The 16,834-nt window shown below is 41.0% G+C and overlaps 1 protein-coding gene across 1 annotated transcript in view; it reads right to left on the bottom strand.

The window, feature by feature from the left end:
- LPAR1 (lysophosphatidic acid receptor 1) overlaps nt 1-15,459 on the bottom strand; it is a 49,747-nt gene extending 34,288 nt beyond the window's left edge. Inside the window, exons 1-2 of the mRNA XM_068423388.1 lie at nt 15,302-15,459; nt 2,637-3,384 (exon numbers count right to left, since the gene is read on the bottom strand). Coding sequence (XP_068279489.1) covers nt 2,637-3,384; nt 15,302-15,361 — 808 coding nt within the window. The 5' untranslated portion in view covers nt 15,362-15,459. The remainder of the gene's footprint in view (nt 1-2,636; nt 3,385-15,301) is intronic.
- Between the last annotated feature and the right edge of the window lie 1,375 nt (nt 15,460-16,834).

Below are 16,834 nucleotides of genomic sequence, written 5' to 3'. Positions count from 1 at the left end.
AGAGCACCAGGACATGTGCGTGATCAACAGGCTGACCGCACCGTCTACTCCGAACTGAGACATCACCTAACCAGTGCTTCAAAGTGATGTTTCACATTTTTAATTTAGAACCAGAAAACAATCCTCCATTGGAAGTGCAAATTCAGTAAGATGGGATGGGCTCTCGTCAGCTGATGGCAACCAATGAACGTTTCTCATGGTTCATCTAGCAGTCTGCTTAACACCCTGATGCACAAACATTTAACCTCCCAAAAGTCTCTGTGGTTGCCCCCAGGCCCGACTCTTGGTTTCAGGTTGGTTTTTTTTCCTATTTATTAAAAAAAACCCAAAACAAACCCACAGCTGTTTCCCAGACATCTTTATCTTGCAACTGTGTTTCACAGGTGGCAAGGAGGTGAAAGCATTGCTGCTTCTTTACACTATAGACCTATGACTGACCTCCTCCAACCAAAGAAACCACACTGCTTCGAAAAAAAAACAAACCACCTTTTCAAAATAATAATGAACTGGAAGATCCAAATACAGGACGAAGAGTATCACAGCCTGGGAGTGCCTTTGTTTTCTTCACAGAGATTTAATAAAATAATATTAGAAGAGGTGATAAAGACAAGTGTGTGCACAGCACTGAATGAATTGAACTGCACCAATAACAAGAAATAAGCTCTTGTTTGAATTTTGAAGAAAGCTTCAAAATGTGCTACCTGCAGTCTTGAAAAATCTTACTCCAAACAGCCCCAATGAGGAATCAGTTATTACTGAACTACATCAGCAGCTTAACTTGAGTCACCTTCAGTTTGGCTAATGCTACTTAACTTCTGGAGTTGTTCCACTGTTTCCAGAACAATATCTGGAAAAAATAAGGTACTTATTATGGGGAAAAAAAAGGGCTACTTTATGTTCCTTGTACACCTCTACTGTTGTGGCCACACTGTGGTGCCTGTACATCTTCCCTGTGTCCTTTGTTCATAGGAGAGTGGAGGAGGGTGCAGTCACTACCTACCCGTCCAGCTGCATACATACCTCTAGTCCCATACATGCTTACAATTAGCTGCCATGTGCTATTTATTCAGTGACTATTTATTTATTCCTACCACTCTGAGCCAGTCTTTCACCTTACAGGAAATACTCCACTGCTCTATGAACAGCAATTCATTCGTGAGGGAAAATAAGGATCTACTTCCTAAAAAGACACTGCAAAACCTCTTTGGGTTCTTACCCTCATCTTGCCTTCTCTGAGGAGGATCATGGAGGTGGGGAAATACAGATTTCCGAACCACCAGGCAGTCAGGAGAGGTTTTACCCACCACTACAGCCTCCCTTGCAAAACTCAGAGATTCTTTCCCTGAAGAGAAGACCAGGACACGTAGGAATACAACTTATCAATGGCTGAACAGGTTAGTCAACTACACAGTTCATGTTCTGGCTACAAAGCTCATCACTAGGTCAGAGAGCAACACATACATTCTTAAACTAACATATGAGTTGACACAGTGACTCACAACAAATCTCTGCAACTATTCTGCTGTGTTTGTGCAGACAGTAACTGCTAAAAAGCACAAGTCATGGTGTAAAACCATGGAAATCAGATGTCAGAGAAAGAACTGGAGTTTAGTTTTGGGCTTTGAAGACTGTGTACAGTTGCATTTATGGACTATCAGGGCAACTTCATGATGCAACATGGTACTAGGATCCCAAGAGACCTGTGTACCACGCTGGAGAACCTCACGGGTAGCAATACAGGTTGGGACAAGGAGACAAGTGGCACCATCCCTGCCTGCTTGCAGCTCACTGTCATCTGCAGCAACAAAGAGGAGAACAAACTGCAAAGAACATTACCAGGGAATAGCACCCAGTATCCAGGCTGTGCTTTTGCATCATGAAACTGAGAGCCCCAGACAAAAATCAAATACAGCCATTCCCAAAAAGACAGGAACCTTCTGACTCCAAAGTCTGTCATGATAGTTGCCTCATGTCTCCCCGTTTTTCAAGCCCTGAAGCTTAGGCACCTCCGGAGCAGTGTGCTGAAGCACACCAATGCCTCACATGCTAATTCTCAGTATTAGCAAATTGGCAGATACGCAGATGTGCCAAACATTATACACCTGAGCAAACTGAGCACGCAGTCCTGCTTAGCATGCAAAATGTTTTCATCAATAGCCTGTAGCCCCTCATTGTTGTTCAGACATGGGAGCAGTGCCTGAATACACATAACACCTTTTGGGTGGCAAAAAGGAGACAAGACGTAATTCAGTGGTAGATTGAGCCTTCCCTGTACTATTTTAAGGTTGCAGCCATTTGACATCTTCGAAGGCAAAAGGGCAAACACTGCACAGGATAGGCTGCTACAACAGGTCTTAGATCTTCATTGCTGCAGAAAAACACCACCTTACACCTTGAGGTCCTGGATTTTCACCACTTTCATGTTACAGGGCTGAGTGACCAAGTCTCTGATACACACTTCCATAAATAAAGGTGATAGTCCCAACACAGTAATGAATGCTGGGGGTTCTTATTGCCCCCACCTCATCTAGTGTCTTCCAAATGTGGTGGACCTCCCAGAAGCTGGACATGCATTACTGAAATCATCTGATAAGAAACAAAGTGGGGAGAACAGGGGAGGCAAAGTAAGCACTTACCAAGCACAATGACCACAGTCTTCAGGAGGCTCATCATGGTGTCCCGATTCCTGCGGGGTCCAGAACTGTGTCTGGACATTCTCATAGTCCTTTGGCGGACGTACCCAAAGATATGAGCATATAGGACCACCATGACCACAAAAGTGACCAGGTTGAAAATAGCCCAGAAGACCAGGTAGGAGTCACTATAGAGCGGTGCCATGTTGGAGCAGTGAGTGATATCACAAATACAGTTCCATCCGACACTTGGTATGGCGCCCATGACGATGGCCATTGTCCAGATAACAACAATTACGACCACCACTCGCCGGTTGCTCATTCGAGTATGTAGCTGCATTCGGAAAACTGTAATGTGCCGCTCAATAGCAATGGCCAACAAATTGGCTACAGAGGCTGTCAGGCTAGTGTCAATGAGACCCTGACGGAGAAGCCAGGTGCTTACAGTCAGTCTTCTAGTGTTGGGTCCTGTGTTGAACATTAAGTAAAAGTAGGCCAGCCCTGCAAAAAAGTCCGCAGCAGCTAAGTTGGCCATTAAGTAATAAATAGGAAAGTGGAATCGGCGGTTGACATAAATAGCCACCATAACCAAGAGGTTGGCCAGCATTATGAAGATGCAGACGGTAATCCCCAGTCCCATTACAAGCTTGCTGACAGTGTTCCATTCAGTGGCTAGATATTTTCCACTTCGGTTATAAAAGAAGGCAATGGTTTCATTGTAGTAGCACTGTGGTTCACTCATGGCTGTGGACTGAAAGAAGATGGAAAAAAGAAAGAAAAAAAAAGAATGACATCAGAACTGAAAACATATGCTTGCTTCCATGGACAAGACATGCACAGAGAGTGGGAAGGGGGACAGGAAGGGAACACGCTTCAGAACAAATTTATTTTTTCAGATCAAATGGCATTCCACAACTCACAAACAATTGCTCTGAGGAGTCTAGTACGAGCAACCAGATTAGAAACAACCAGAAATGCTTCCATCTGCTGTGGGAGCTAGCATGATTTCTGACGTAGTTGTAAATTGCATAGCAAACAAGCTTCAGGGCATGCAATTCGCAATTAAGAAAAGTTAACTCTGTTACAGGACACCTTATTTATGTTATCAGTGCATAAAACCGTTGTTGGGCTGTAGCCGTGTTAAAAGAAGAGCTCCTCAAAGAGGAGGAAAACTCAATTACATTTCCCAGCAAGTTTTGACTCATTCAGCTCTCCATTAGGAGCATTCCCCCTTGTCCTGTCTTAAAAACTGGGAAGAACACCCTAAATTAAGATTGTCGATATGCCCTCAGACTGTGAATCGCCAGGGCCAGGGGCCATGTCTGTCCATAAAGCATGAAGTGCATTTATAAACAATAAAAGAGGCACGCTACTGTATTTCTATGAGCATTCTTCTTTTTCCATCAGCGATGTTTCTAAACACGGTTTGAAATACACCATGCTTTTAAGTATAACTCATCTGAACTGGCTTATTCCAATTTGAAATAGGAGTGAGGCAAGAAATCAGAAAAGCAGTATTTGACTTAACTAGTACTAAAAGCATCAAACCTTATTTCTTGCATTAAGTATTGTCATGGCTCTGTCAGGGAACACATGATTAGTTTTCCTTGCAGAGTACTCAGCTAAGCACAGCTACGGGTGCAACAAACCAACCCCATACTCCACTAGAATGTAGAAGTTTTGCATAAAACTGTTGGCTAACAAGCAAATGCTTAATGAGCTTCCTTCCTCAGTTATAATCAATTACCTGAGATGCAATTCCCAAAAGGCAAACCTTAGAAAAAGAAACTCCTCTGAATAACATCCTGGTTCCTTATTTAGCATGGCTTAACAACAAGGATGTAAAAGTAATAATTAAAAAAAAAAAACCAAATAAGAAACTCATGTCAAAAAAAGTCTCTTTCTATAGTGACCGTGGAGACCCGGCTCTGACACCCTGCTTTTATGGCTGTGAAACTCTACTGACTAAACTTGAATTTTTACAGAAAAGGAGCAGTTTTAGCAAGAAACCAGCCAAAAAGCCCAATCAAAGAACAAATCAACAACACTAAAATATGATAATTTCTTCCCATTAAAACATGCAAACAAAACCCCATGTTTTGGACAGCTCCAGCCATTCTGCAGGAAATGCTACAGCTAACCTAGCCTTCACGTTGAAACCAAAAATTACAAAATTGGGAAACAGAATTAGTTAATTGCACTCGAGTGAAAATAGTATCTGATAAAGATTTTCTTAGAATTGCCCAAAGCCGTTTCCGTTTCCTTTCATTTCCCTCTGTTTGTCCACACAATTAGGCTAATTCCAATAAAGCAATACACAAAACTTTCCACCTATATCCCAAATGCATTACATGACATTTAGATTTGTGTTGAAGAAAAAGTTCTTTTTAGAATGATTTTACCTCCAACCTAGAGATCGATCAGAAACACTTGCAGACCCAGGACAGTTAAAAGCTTCAGCAAATAGTATTTCTCAGCACAGTGACTGTAAAACTTTTATCGTTCCTCTAGGATTCATCAGCTCTTAGGTTAGAAACCTTTCAGCCTTAATTATTTAAGAATTTTTAAAAGTTCTCATGTAGGATCTCTCTGTTGCATAGAAAAAACGATTTATAAGGGATAGTTAACAAAGGGAGACCTAGCTACAAGACATCTGGCTTTAATTCTTTGGTTAAAGACTGTGTGGTAATAACAGGTCAAGTATAAGAACCCTTGAGGGAGAGAGGAAGTCATACGAATGAATTAGTGGCCCTCATAAAAGCTTGCCAACATCTGCATTAATTATGTGAATGCTCTGTTTTTTTTCTCTGTGTAGGAATATCTGGATGCAGTCTTACAGTCTGAATTACAGAGGTGGTCAGGACTCCAGGATCTAGCAGACTTTTGTGATCCTGAATAAATTCTCTCTTTGTCTATATATTTGTCAGTCTAAATTTTTCTTTCAGATGGCTGCTGCCCATATGCAACGATTCCTGCTCCACTGTTGCTCCTGCAGAGAGAGGCCAGCTACACCTGGCAAAACACATATTTTTAATTCAGAAATTTAAAATGTAGTAGATAACTTTTTTCCTTTTCTTTTTTTTTTTTTTGTTTTTTTTTTTTGGTGGCTTTGTTTTGCACATGGGCTTAGAATGTGAATTGTCCCCCGATTTTGTAATATCCTCCCCAGCCTCTTCATATGAAATCTGAAACAAAATATTTCAAAAAATCTCACGGTAACACGCACTGATACGTGCTGTGCCTTTGTCTTACTCACAAAATGCCAAGCCAGGGCTGAATGTATGCAACGCACATTAAGAGTACGTAAAATGCTACAGTCAGACTTGTTAAATTTAAAAGCCTGACAGCACTTGAGTAATCCTGCAGGAACAGCATGAGGCTCACTGGCTTCTTCTCTCATTTCGAAGACACAGGAACAAAACACTGTGTTTCCATAAAGGATTTTAGAGAAGTTTTGTTTTTAGAGCATGCTAATCTAAAACCTGGGGTCTTCTTTAAAAGCCATCTGTTCAGTCCCAAGGGAAAGAAGAGAAGAAGAGGAGACAGTTTGCTGACAAAAGTTCAAACAGAGGACTTCCAGATGATCAGCTGTCTCGGATGCCAGTGTATATCTTACAGGAAGGTTTTGACCTCCCAGGTCACAAACTTACAAATCCCAAGGCATTATATTTACCCGTAATGCTGCTATCTGACTGGAAAGGCTCAAGCAGAAGGGAAATGTAACGTATCTCTGAGTACTGAAAGTGTTAACATACCATAATGGCATATGCAAGCAGGCAGACCCATCCCCTCTCCTGCCCCTGCAGGAAAAGGGGCAGGGAAGTTTACATTTTAATTTCCTGAAGTTTCCACTTAATGTGTTTCATTGCCTGGGTAAGCCAGATGTGCAGTGCCCTGAGATTTACCTCATCCATTTAGTATATCTCAATAGAAGTTTAAACAAACTGAGCTGCAAATTGCCCATGTTAACTAAATCTGTAGGACACATCTGTGTAGAAAAAGAAATTATAAACCAACAAGACAGATAAAGCAAAATGGAGTAATAGCAAGCTAAAAGCAAAGCCTCCTCTAACCACGTGAGGCTGATTTAATACTCAAGACACAGTTGTCCCAAACCAAAGAACAAGAAAATCCTGAATACATGGAGTTAAATCTTTTAAAATCATGAGACGTAGTTATAACCACAACACAGTCCACACAGACCAGGAAATCTGGCACCAGGACTTAATAAATAAAACTCAGCCTGCTTCTACAGTCAACACTGAGTCATCCCATGGCCAGAATGTCACCTTGGCACTGGCCTTTCCAGCCACTATCTGCTATACTTGTCCTCTTGGGTCCTCTCCTCTGATGGCACGTGACCATGCCACTGGGGTGGCAGTGGGGAGACTGGGAAGAAGAGCCCGTGTATGCAACCTTCCAGTGTTTTGTGCTTGATTCATCTTGCTGCTGCCCCACCTCTCCATCACAGCTTAAAGAGTGGGGTGAGGATTTGGATCCAAGGCATGGAGCAGCTTGCCCATGGGATGTCCTTGGATGAGCAGGCCATTACCCCCTTCCCCTCTCAGGGAAGAGACTGACATGGAGAAGGCACTGGCTGCCTGGAGTGGGAAGATGAGAGGGGAGCTCTGGATCCTGGCAGCTGGGTGGTGAGTGATAGCCCACCTGGTGAGGGCTATGCATGGAGTGATGCTTAGGGTGGAAAACAAACAACAACAAGTTTTCAAACACTGCTGATGGAGATTGTCTAAACGAAGCATTAGTTAGCACAAAGTGCCCGAGGGGTAAATGATCAGTTTACAAACTTCACTGCAATCCAAGAGTATGCAGAGTTCCTCAGTCCACCTAACAAAAAAAATGGAAAAGAAAGAAAAGGACCACCCCTCCACCTCCCATCCTGCATGGGTGCATTTATTTCTCGCTGACAGAAACGGAGCTGAACATTCTTAGAATACTAAGGTCTGACTTTTCCAGAGCTTTTAAAACTTGGAAGCCACAAAAATTATTCCATATCCAAGAAAACTCTTAAAAATATTTTAACCCTGAGCTCTCCAAACACAGTCTGCTCCTTCCCTTTTACTGAATTAACCTCAACACGCTGCAGTTTTCTTACCCAGTACACAGAGAGGAGATGAAAAGCAATTTGTTTGGCAAGGAAGTCTGAGGAAGATGACAATTTTGCATACAACGAAATGTAAACTACATGCCAGAGGCCTCAAATTTGCAGAAGTCATGCAGCTTGCATGCAGTCTCCTTAATGTTTGCGAGACTCTGAGGAGACTCATTCTATACAGGATGAGCTTTTAATTCTGAGGTAGCTACCCTTGGATCCCAAAAATAACATTTATCATTCTCAGTGCTGCCCAGAAATTCAGAAAACATTTCAGAGGAAATGCAGACTTGGGAAAGGTAGACCAGGACTCCAAAACAGCAACAGGTGTCTTACAGCTTTACATTTAGTGCAGCAGTGAATGGAGAAGCAGTAGCACTGTTTTCAGTTTAGGTAAATAATCTGAAGTTTACCAACATACCAGGAAGGCTAGAGCTGAAAAACTTCAGGGAACCGCCAACTTCAAAATCCCTAAATAAGGGTATCAATTAAGAATATCCTTAAAATAATCATAAGCAAGTAAGTATAGGAGTAATTGAATCAATATATAAATACTTTCTCAACCCACAACTGCAAAACCATGGATTTTATGAAAGCAAAGTCACAATAGATGAGAAAAAAATTTTAATTTGCAACAAAAATTTCTCCATTACTTAATGAAAAGCACAAACCATTGTTCAAACTGCAGAACACAAGAAACAAGAGGTTTAAAAATAAAGTGGAAAAGATGGTGTTTTATCTTTAAAGATAAAAGTAGAAGTTGAGGAGTCATTTACCCAAAATTTAAGTAAAAAAAAAAAAAAAAAATCAAGAGATCTCAAGACAAGGGTCCTGATTCATTATAGCCTTATGCCTGCTATGCCTTATGCACAGATATAATTTCACCTGCACAATGAAAGTATGAAACCCTACCACCAAGATATAACAGCTCCTCACATACCCTTTTCAGAATTGCATCTCCCAAAGTAATAGTTCAACGGACTTAAAGAAAAATTGTATGATAGGATGTGGTGGTTCAGTCACAGCAGGCCACTTCTTTATTTCTGTAGACTTATTTTGCCCTTCACATAGCTGCAAAAACAGGAGGAAATTAATCTCTTTGCAAGGGGATCCCTTTAACTCTGCTACAACATGATAAAGCATAGTTACTTATGGATCGTGTGGCCATAGCTAGCACATCCAATAATTTTTAGGATGCTTTTGTTGTAGACTGTATTACTACACAGTCTCAGAGCTAATAAATGCCCCAACTACTAGAAACTGAACTAAGAATTTCTGTATCCTACAGTTTATACCTGAAAAGGGTAACCCAACATATCTAGACACTCAGTGTACCAACGAGATCTAGTCACCAGGAACACTGGAAAAAGAAGCAATTTTACTGCTGGAAGGTATAATTCACAAGTGACACAGATCCTGTTGGAAACTATGATTACAATCTCCACAGATTGACTATAAAACCACAGACTGACCTTCCTTAGTGATTATTCACTGTCGACTACTACAAAAGCAAGTTCAAAAATAGTTTCTGTGGGCTAAAAAAGAAATGGGTGAGAGCAGGAAGTCCAGCTAACTCTAAAAATGCCTTTCTTCTGGAAGATGCCAGGGCTGCTAACTATCAGGTCTGAAATACCTTGACTCAGCCCTACAGCTTTTCAGTACAGACAAATAAGGAGCCATGCAATTCTCTAGTCAAAGACAAGAGCATTAGTGAAGAGCAGTGATGGCCAGGAGCATACTGAGCTGGCCCAACAGGGCCCGACGTTGACAGCTCTGTAGTTTCAACTTCTTGCACTTTCTACGGCTGCAGACAGGAAGCATGCACACACATGTGCATCCACGTGCACACAAAGTCTCTTTCACTGCGGAATTAGGCAAGCAAAAGGTTAGGAAATTAAAAAGCTAGAAGAATGGGGAAAAAATATCCAAGGAAAGACAGAAAGTGAACCCATCCCTCCAGCAACCTACCCAATAATGCAGACACTGCTGTATTGTTGCTCCTTTTCCACAGATCTAGCATTTTCAGATGAGCTGCACCCCTGCCAAGCACTACCTCCATGTTCCGATGAATGTTTTCCAGTTAAAGAGGAAATGAAGACTGAATCAGGGAATAGTTCTACATCATCACAACCCCTCTTATATTGCTAGGATGGCTTAAACACTTTGATTACTGAAGATTTGTCCCCAGACCACACAGCACTTCTCTGTCACCCCGTCTCTGCCTTCCAAGCTCCTCTCCAAGGGAGGCCACCACTGCAATGCAGAGGTATTGCAGAAATAAGCTAATTGGCTTTGCCATAAGGAGAGACATGCTCAGGGTTGTTGAGCCCAAATTGGGTAGTTGAGCCCAAATGTCCCATACAAGAGTACAGAAAGGGCTTCTGCAAAGCTCTTTGAGCTTCACTGTCTTCTGGGGGAGCCTTCATGACTAGCTGAGCTTCACAAACATTAGCCAAACACAGGTATACGCTCAACACCTCCTGGCATCGTGGGATACACAGGAAGGCAGTTATATTCCATCAGCTAATTTAGTGACTGAAATATGCCCCCTCTTATGCCTTCAAAAAAAGTCTGTGTCACGATGCAGACTAGGCTGCTCGGCCGTCTCACCCAGCTCACTCCCCAGCTGCCGACCTGCCTTATCCTCAACCTGAACACCGCAGCCAAACATCCAGCCTGCTGTGAGTCCCTGAAGGCTGCTGTGCAGGGTGACTGCAGCGCAGGACAGACCTTCCCCAAAGACCCCAGCCCTGCGAAGACCCTTCTGGAGGGAGGTGCAGCACACACTCCCCTATCTGTGTCACTTTAGAAGCCATCAGGGTGAAAGAAACAGTAAGGAAAAAAAAAAAAATCCACACCTCTAACATCCCAAGTGAGTTTCCATGCAAAATGAATTGCAACATTCATCCTTTGGGCCCAGCAAGCTAAGCTTGGAATTAATTCTTGGCTCCAGCAGCTGAAAGACTGGCCTTTTATGATGAAAAAATGCTGTAGGCTATTGGGGCTACTTCCATCTCCCGGGCACACCTTCCATCGCTCCTCACCAAGCAAACCAGCAAAGTAAGCACTTGGGAGAGTTTAGTCTACAAGCAAAATGCTTACTCAAAATTATGTTAATGAGCATAGCAAATTTCATTTTGGGCTGGAAATTGAGATTTCCAAATGGAAATAAGACAACTATCCTGGGTTTACCATGGCTAATACACTTTTTTTTTCTTGAAATATACATCAGGCAGTTTGGGTTTCTTTTGCTTTGATGTACTGCTTTGTGAAATATATAAACAGAATACAGAAAACAATCTTTCTGAGGGCTCTGGCAACAATGGGTTCTCTATCAGTAACTTGTTCATACAGCACTTAGCAGCTGCCTATAAGGCAGCATTGGTCTACTTTGAACAAAATGGAGATGTACTTTGAACCCCTGGCAATCTCATCTAGTATAAGAATAAAAAAAAGCACACTGGTATTTAAGTTTCCCCTATGATGCCTGTAACTGGGTGGATACACCTCTAATCACAAATTGTTTCCTCCAGTCTCACTATTTCCTTTTGTTCTCTTGTTTACCCTATTTACCACCACCAGAGGTCTGTTTTGGTAAAGAGGTTAACTTGTTTACTCACCTAGAAGGGGAGAAAAAAAAATCAGCACATTTGTTGGCTGCAGAAATTTGGGCACCAGATCCAAAATGCAAATTGTGTTGAGCTTTGTTGGGGAAAGGGGTGACAACAGCTGTGCCAACCCACAGGAGCCTGTTCTCAAGCATCATTATAAAGAGGAAAAAGCCTCTGAGGATGACCATTCTGTGGTAGTTTAAATCTCTTCCACTCTAATTCAAACAAAAAGAAGGGAAAATAGAGAAGTATTCAACGGCACAGAGTGGGAGAAGCGTTTTTTGGCTCTGGTAACCACACAGCCATGAAAGGACACTATAATGGAAACTGCTCTGGATTTCTCTTTGGAACAGCTGCAAGGCAGTTATTTAAATATACTCATGTACTTCTAGTATTTGGCTGGTAGTATCCACTGCTGGCAAAAGCAAAGAGAGAATGATCAATTTTTGTTGTTTTCTTGTTTTAAGCATTTCTGAAGCACTGTTGCAAGTCCCTGGTTCATTAGGCAACTGGAGCTCAAATAATTTCTTCTTCAAAGCTTTTAGTGCAGAATTCATCTCATGCCATTCACAAAGGGAGAAGATACTAATCACTCCACAGAGTATATTAATCAGTTTAGATCACCACTTGTTATGTTTCCTTTCTGCAAACAGCAAAGCCCTCTGGGATGCTAAATGCTTCTTACAGAATTACTTAACTTTCTGCTTATTTAATTCTCAGACTAATCAGGTTTCTATGATACAATTTTGCTTATACATAGCTGAGGTACGAAGTCATCACATGTACCACAAAATATCCCCAACTTACAAATCAAAAAGTTCTGTTACATTTTGTTTCTCTCTCTTTAGGAGCAGAATGGCTTAGCTAATCTGAGATCCTTACAGATCCTTAATTCTGCCTTACAATAAAACCCCATCGCCAAAAACTCAAAGCATATTCTAGAATAAGTTTTTGTTTCATTGACTTCTCTGACATATTGTGAACGGTGTCCCAAAACTATTTTCTATTCCAGATTTCAGCTATGGGTAGTTAAACTACCCTGAAACTTAACTTATCCTTCTCATTTAAACATGACCAAGATGCCTTAAATCTGTGCTCTTAATCACCATTCCTTCTGTCTGGTAACAGGATGCTGCAGGGAAGAAAGAAGATGGGAGCAGAGAGCTTTGGACAGGTCAGTGCATAGGGAGGGTATGAAGAGGCATGATTGTGGAAAATGTGTTGCTTGAGTAGAGTGTTGTTGACACACTAGCAGTAAGAATATTTTAGAACAGTAACAACAATTTCACACCTGGTATCAAGATATGACTTTCAAAAACCTTCCCAAAATGTGAATCTTTTTTAACCTTACTCAGAAGACAAATCTTGAGAAAGATACCATCTGCAATTAAATTAGCAGGAACTTCCCTCATTGTGGTGCAACCACATGCATCTGTAGGATTTGAGCCCAAGCAAAAAAATGTCAGGATGGGCTTCGGATCGTAAAAGGTCCTGCTGAGATCTCTGGGATTCTCCTCTGTGATAAGTAAGAGCCTATTCTTGTGTGCCCTGTGCGGTTAAAGGACTGATGATGGGCAGAGGAATACTTATTACTGAAATGTATACACATACACACATGTATATACAAAATAGCTATTATTTACCTCTAAGACTAAATTGACCAAATGTGAAGGAAACCAACCATCCTGGCAATGCTAAAGGAAAGTTTATCTTTAATCTTTTTTTTTATCTATAAAGAAAATTTAAAGTAAAGTAGCAAACCACTTATTTTTGTAACTGAGAAGCCATCTAGCTCATGCAGAAGGCATGCAGGCTACTTCCAAGTTTAAAAGAAATCCTTCCTTAAAACATCAGACTCTAAATGTCTTCTGCAGCACGCTGTGGCATCTGCTCAGTTTTAAAAGGCAAAATAATGCCCTCCAGAAAAAAAAAAAGATTTTAATGAATATAGTTTTCTATACTATATCCAAAATTCATTTGTATGTCAACACCAGTGCTAAAGGCAAGCTCATGCATTCCCAGTCTGAAAAGTGCTTTACTTCAATACTTCGATCTAATGATTTGTCTCTTTAGCTATGTGTCTCATTATGTCCTTGCCTGTTAAAAAGCTCTTTCTTACCCTCAGAAACATACACATGGCTCCCAGCTGATCGTCTGGAGCTTTACTCCTTTACATAGGATTGAAGCCTTATATCAACCATCAGATCCACAATGGTGGGAATTCATGCATGCATGTAAGTCTGCCCATATAGATATGAAATTTCAGTCTGTTTTTAGAACACAAGGTTGAGAGAATTATATTTTTCTACCATAATCTCCCACATGGAGATACCAGTCTTTCCTTTGCTTCCTGCTGCCATTTCTTTTTGGCTCCCAAGCCAAATCTCATTGAAGCAGAGTCTCTAAAACCCAAGGGTAGAGGGAGAGCTGTCTGGATTACCAGTCAATGACTAGAATCATCCATTTATCTCTAGCCTTTGGTCTAGTGATGCAAGTCCAGTGCAGGATTTATTCCTCAGAAACTCTCTGCAGACACAGGACATGTGCATTTATTCACCCGAAAGTACAACAGAATGGTGACTATGCTGATCATCAAGTCCTTTACAAGAAGGGGTTTTTCTTCCACTCATTCTTCCACCACAGTTGACCTTATTTTCCCTTCCAGAAGGCATTTATCCCAAAGAGCAATCCTTAGATACACAAAATTCTCATACAGAAAGAAGGCTCTGAAGTAAGAATCCATGGAGACAGGGGTGCAAGTGCCTTTCAGACCACATGAGGAGATGGCCTGGGGGAGTCTTTCTCTGTGAAGGAAGAAGAGTCCAGCAGCAGCCAGGCAGCATGGGACACAAGCATACAGCATCCACCTCCTGGTGGATTCTGTTCTGCTGTAAAGACACCAAATTCCTCCTCTGACCCTAACAGGGACAGAGACTTGAAAAGCAAAAAAAAATACTTTAAAAATATACTAGTTCTCAATTTGAAACACAAGAGGAAGAGGAGCACAAAGAAGTTTCCCCAAAGCCTATTTTGGATTCAGCTTGTTTCACATCACCACCCATTAGTGGACATGTGTTTTTTTAACTGCACAGGGTCCAGGGATCTCTGAACTAGTGCACTTCTCAGTGCGTATTGCTAAGAGCTGTAGTCTCCTGAGCCAAAGAACCTCCAGCAAACAATAACATCAAAAAAGCAAATTAAACATTAGATCTCCACTTTTCTGACATCTACCTTAATCAGTTGTGGTAGCCTCTTCAGTAAAATATACATCCTTAAAAAGTTTAAGTTGCAACAGTCACTTGGGCCTCTATGAAGTCGAAGGGACTCTGAAAATGCTTTTCTGAGATGAAGTCTTGACTGTTATTAATATCTCCTTTTCTGTTTTAATATTTACTTCACCAGAAAATACAAGTACTTGGTGTTCAGTACATGGAGCTGAAGAAATCACATAGGTATTTATAAATATCAAGTCTGAAACACACACTTTGATTCATGAAAGCAAGATTAGTGTGTTAGCAATTGTAAGTATATTATTAACTTTATTGCTGCTTTTGGCTTAAAACTTTAGCTTTTCTGATAAGAAGACTGAACCTGAAATTTTCTGTGGTATTATTCCAACTGAACCACATTATGACCTTCTTCTACTTTGTATTCATTAGGCACAGTAAAAATCAAACCATAGTGCAGGGACCACCTACATGGAGTAAATAAAGATCATATTTTGCCATATATTTTCTTCTACAAATAGTAGTATAACACAGCAATGTCATGTCTCAAAGTATAACAACATTCTTAGCAAATGATAAGTGTCTTTAATACAATATTTCAGGAATAATTCCCTTGATGACTCAGAAGTGATACAGGAGAAAAAAAGCTAGGGTTCATTTAGGGAATAAGAAAGGGGTTCAGTCAGTTCAGCTGCCAGAGTTCCATGGTGGTCTACTCACCTCAATCACCTCAGGTTGGGACATCACAGAGGACGGCACCAAATCTGTGGGGATATCCATGGTAGCTCAAAATGTCCCTGCTGTCCTCGCACCCTTCCTCCACACCCACAAACCCTTGGTAGGAACACAGAAGTACTTCCTCAGACCCTAGTCATGCTGGTGTTTGCTCCTAAGTAGGACAGAAAAAAAACCGTTGAGAATAACAAGAGAACTGGGTATGCAGTCAACACCCAAGCCCCTCGGCTGCTGCAAAACCAGCCTGTGAGTTTGCACAACCCGACTTGCTTACATGACCATTCACAACAGATCTGCAGAATTTTCAAAGGGCACATTGGAATTTAGTCCAGAACAGCAAAAGAATTCACTCGACCACACAAACTAGGATTCACACAAACTTATACAGCAAGAAGGTTAATGCGTAGACCATGTACACATTTGCAAGGAAAGATGGTCACCTACAGAGCATTGGAATAAAGTTAATGGTTTTTTTTCACATCAAAAGAAAAAAACCCCACCCTCACAGAAGAGTACTCATAGAATTACTTGCTGGAATTTAGGATACATTTATTTCCTCAACAACTATTGTTTTACAGTTCAGTGATCACATGAACTTTTCTTCTGTGTTACGAAAAACAACTTCAACATTATGACATCCCATAAGTATCACGTTTATCAAATTTAGATCAGCCTCCGCATATGTTTCTATTTTTTTTTGTGCAAAGAAAACCAAACAAAAGGGAGAAAATTATAAATGGCCAAGAAATTAAGCCCATTTAAAAATTCCAGATGAAGACTACTGCAGTTTTTTTTTCCCAATCAGGCCAGACATACAACACAACCCACAAATTAGCCACCACAGAAAGGATTTTGGAGACACCTATTGCTCTCTGTATCTACTACTTCCTATTCTGTAAGTCACGGCGGAAAACCCCTTGCGCTAAGTGTATTCAGCGTTCAAAAAAATACCAAAAATGATGTGAAATCTAACTGGTATTTTTCAAACTGAGTCCATGGTGTAGTCACACAGACAATGCTAGTAACTTTCCTGGCCTTCAGTTCATTTTTTTTCAAAGACAACAGTTACTTACCAAGCCAAGAAAGGACAGATAAGTGCTGTAGGAAAGTTTCACTCCACATGCTTTTCTGAGACAGTTATGTCTGTCTTTTTCTTTTTGCGTGTGCTGTTCATTTGAACTCAGCCTTTGCACGCCACTGTGGAAATTATTCCTCCTTCTTAAAAAGCATCATCTTGAAATGCCTTCTTCACATTTCTACACACCCTTACGTCACATGTAGCTGTCTCATCTTCCAAGTTCTTGGGTCACTTTTTCCATCTTTATATAGCTTTTCAGTGACCCTTATTCTTTTCTACTCATTTCTTGCTAGTAACCTTTCATTCTTTCCACTCCTTGCTCCAAATTTTTACTAGTATACTCCTGGAGAGGACAGAAAATGGAGATATAGCATTCCTTCAAGAAAGCCTTTGCTGGAAGTCAAAGAACTGAGCTACACATCCTTCAGGCTTCCTGTTTT

This window comes from Nyctibius grandis, chromosome Z, assembly GCF_013368605.1.
Source record: "Nyctibius grandis isolate bNycGra1 chromosome Z, bNycGra1.pri, whole genome shotgun sequence".
Classification (NCBI taxonomy): Eukaryota; Metazoa; Chordata; class Aves; order Nyctibiiformes; family Nyctibiidae; genus Nyctibius; species Nyctibius grandis.
Note: the sequence above shows the minus strand (reverse complement) of the source record. Positions and strands in the feature narration are given on the sequence as shown.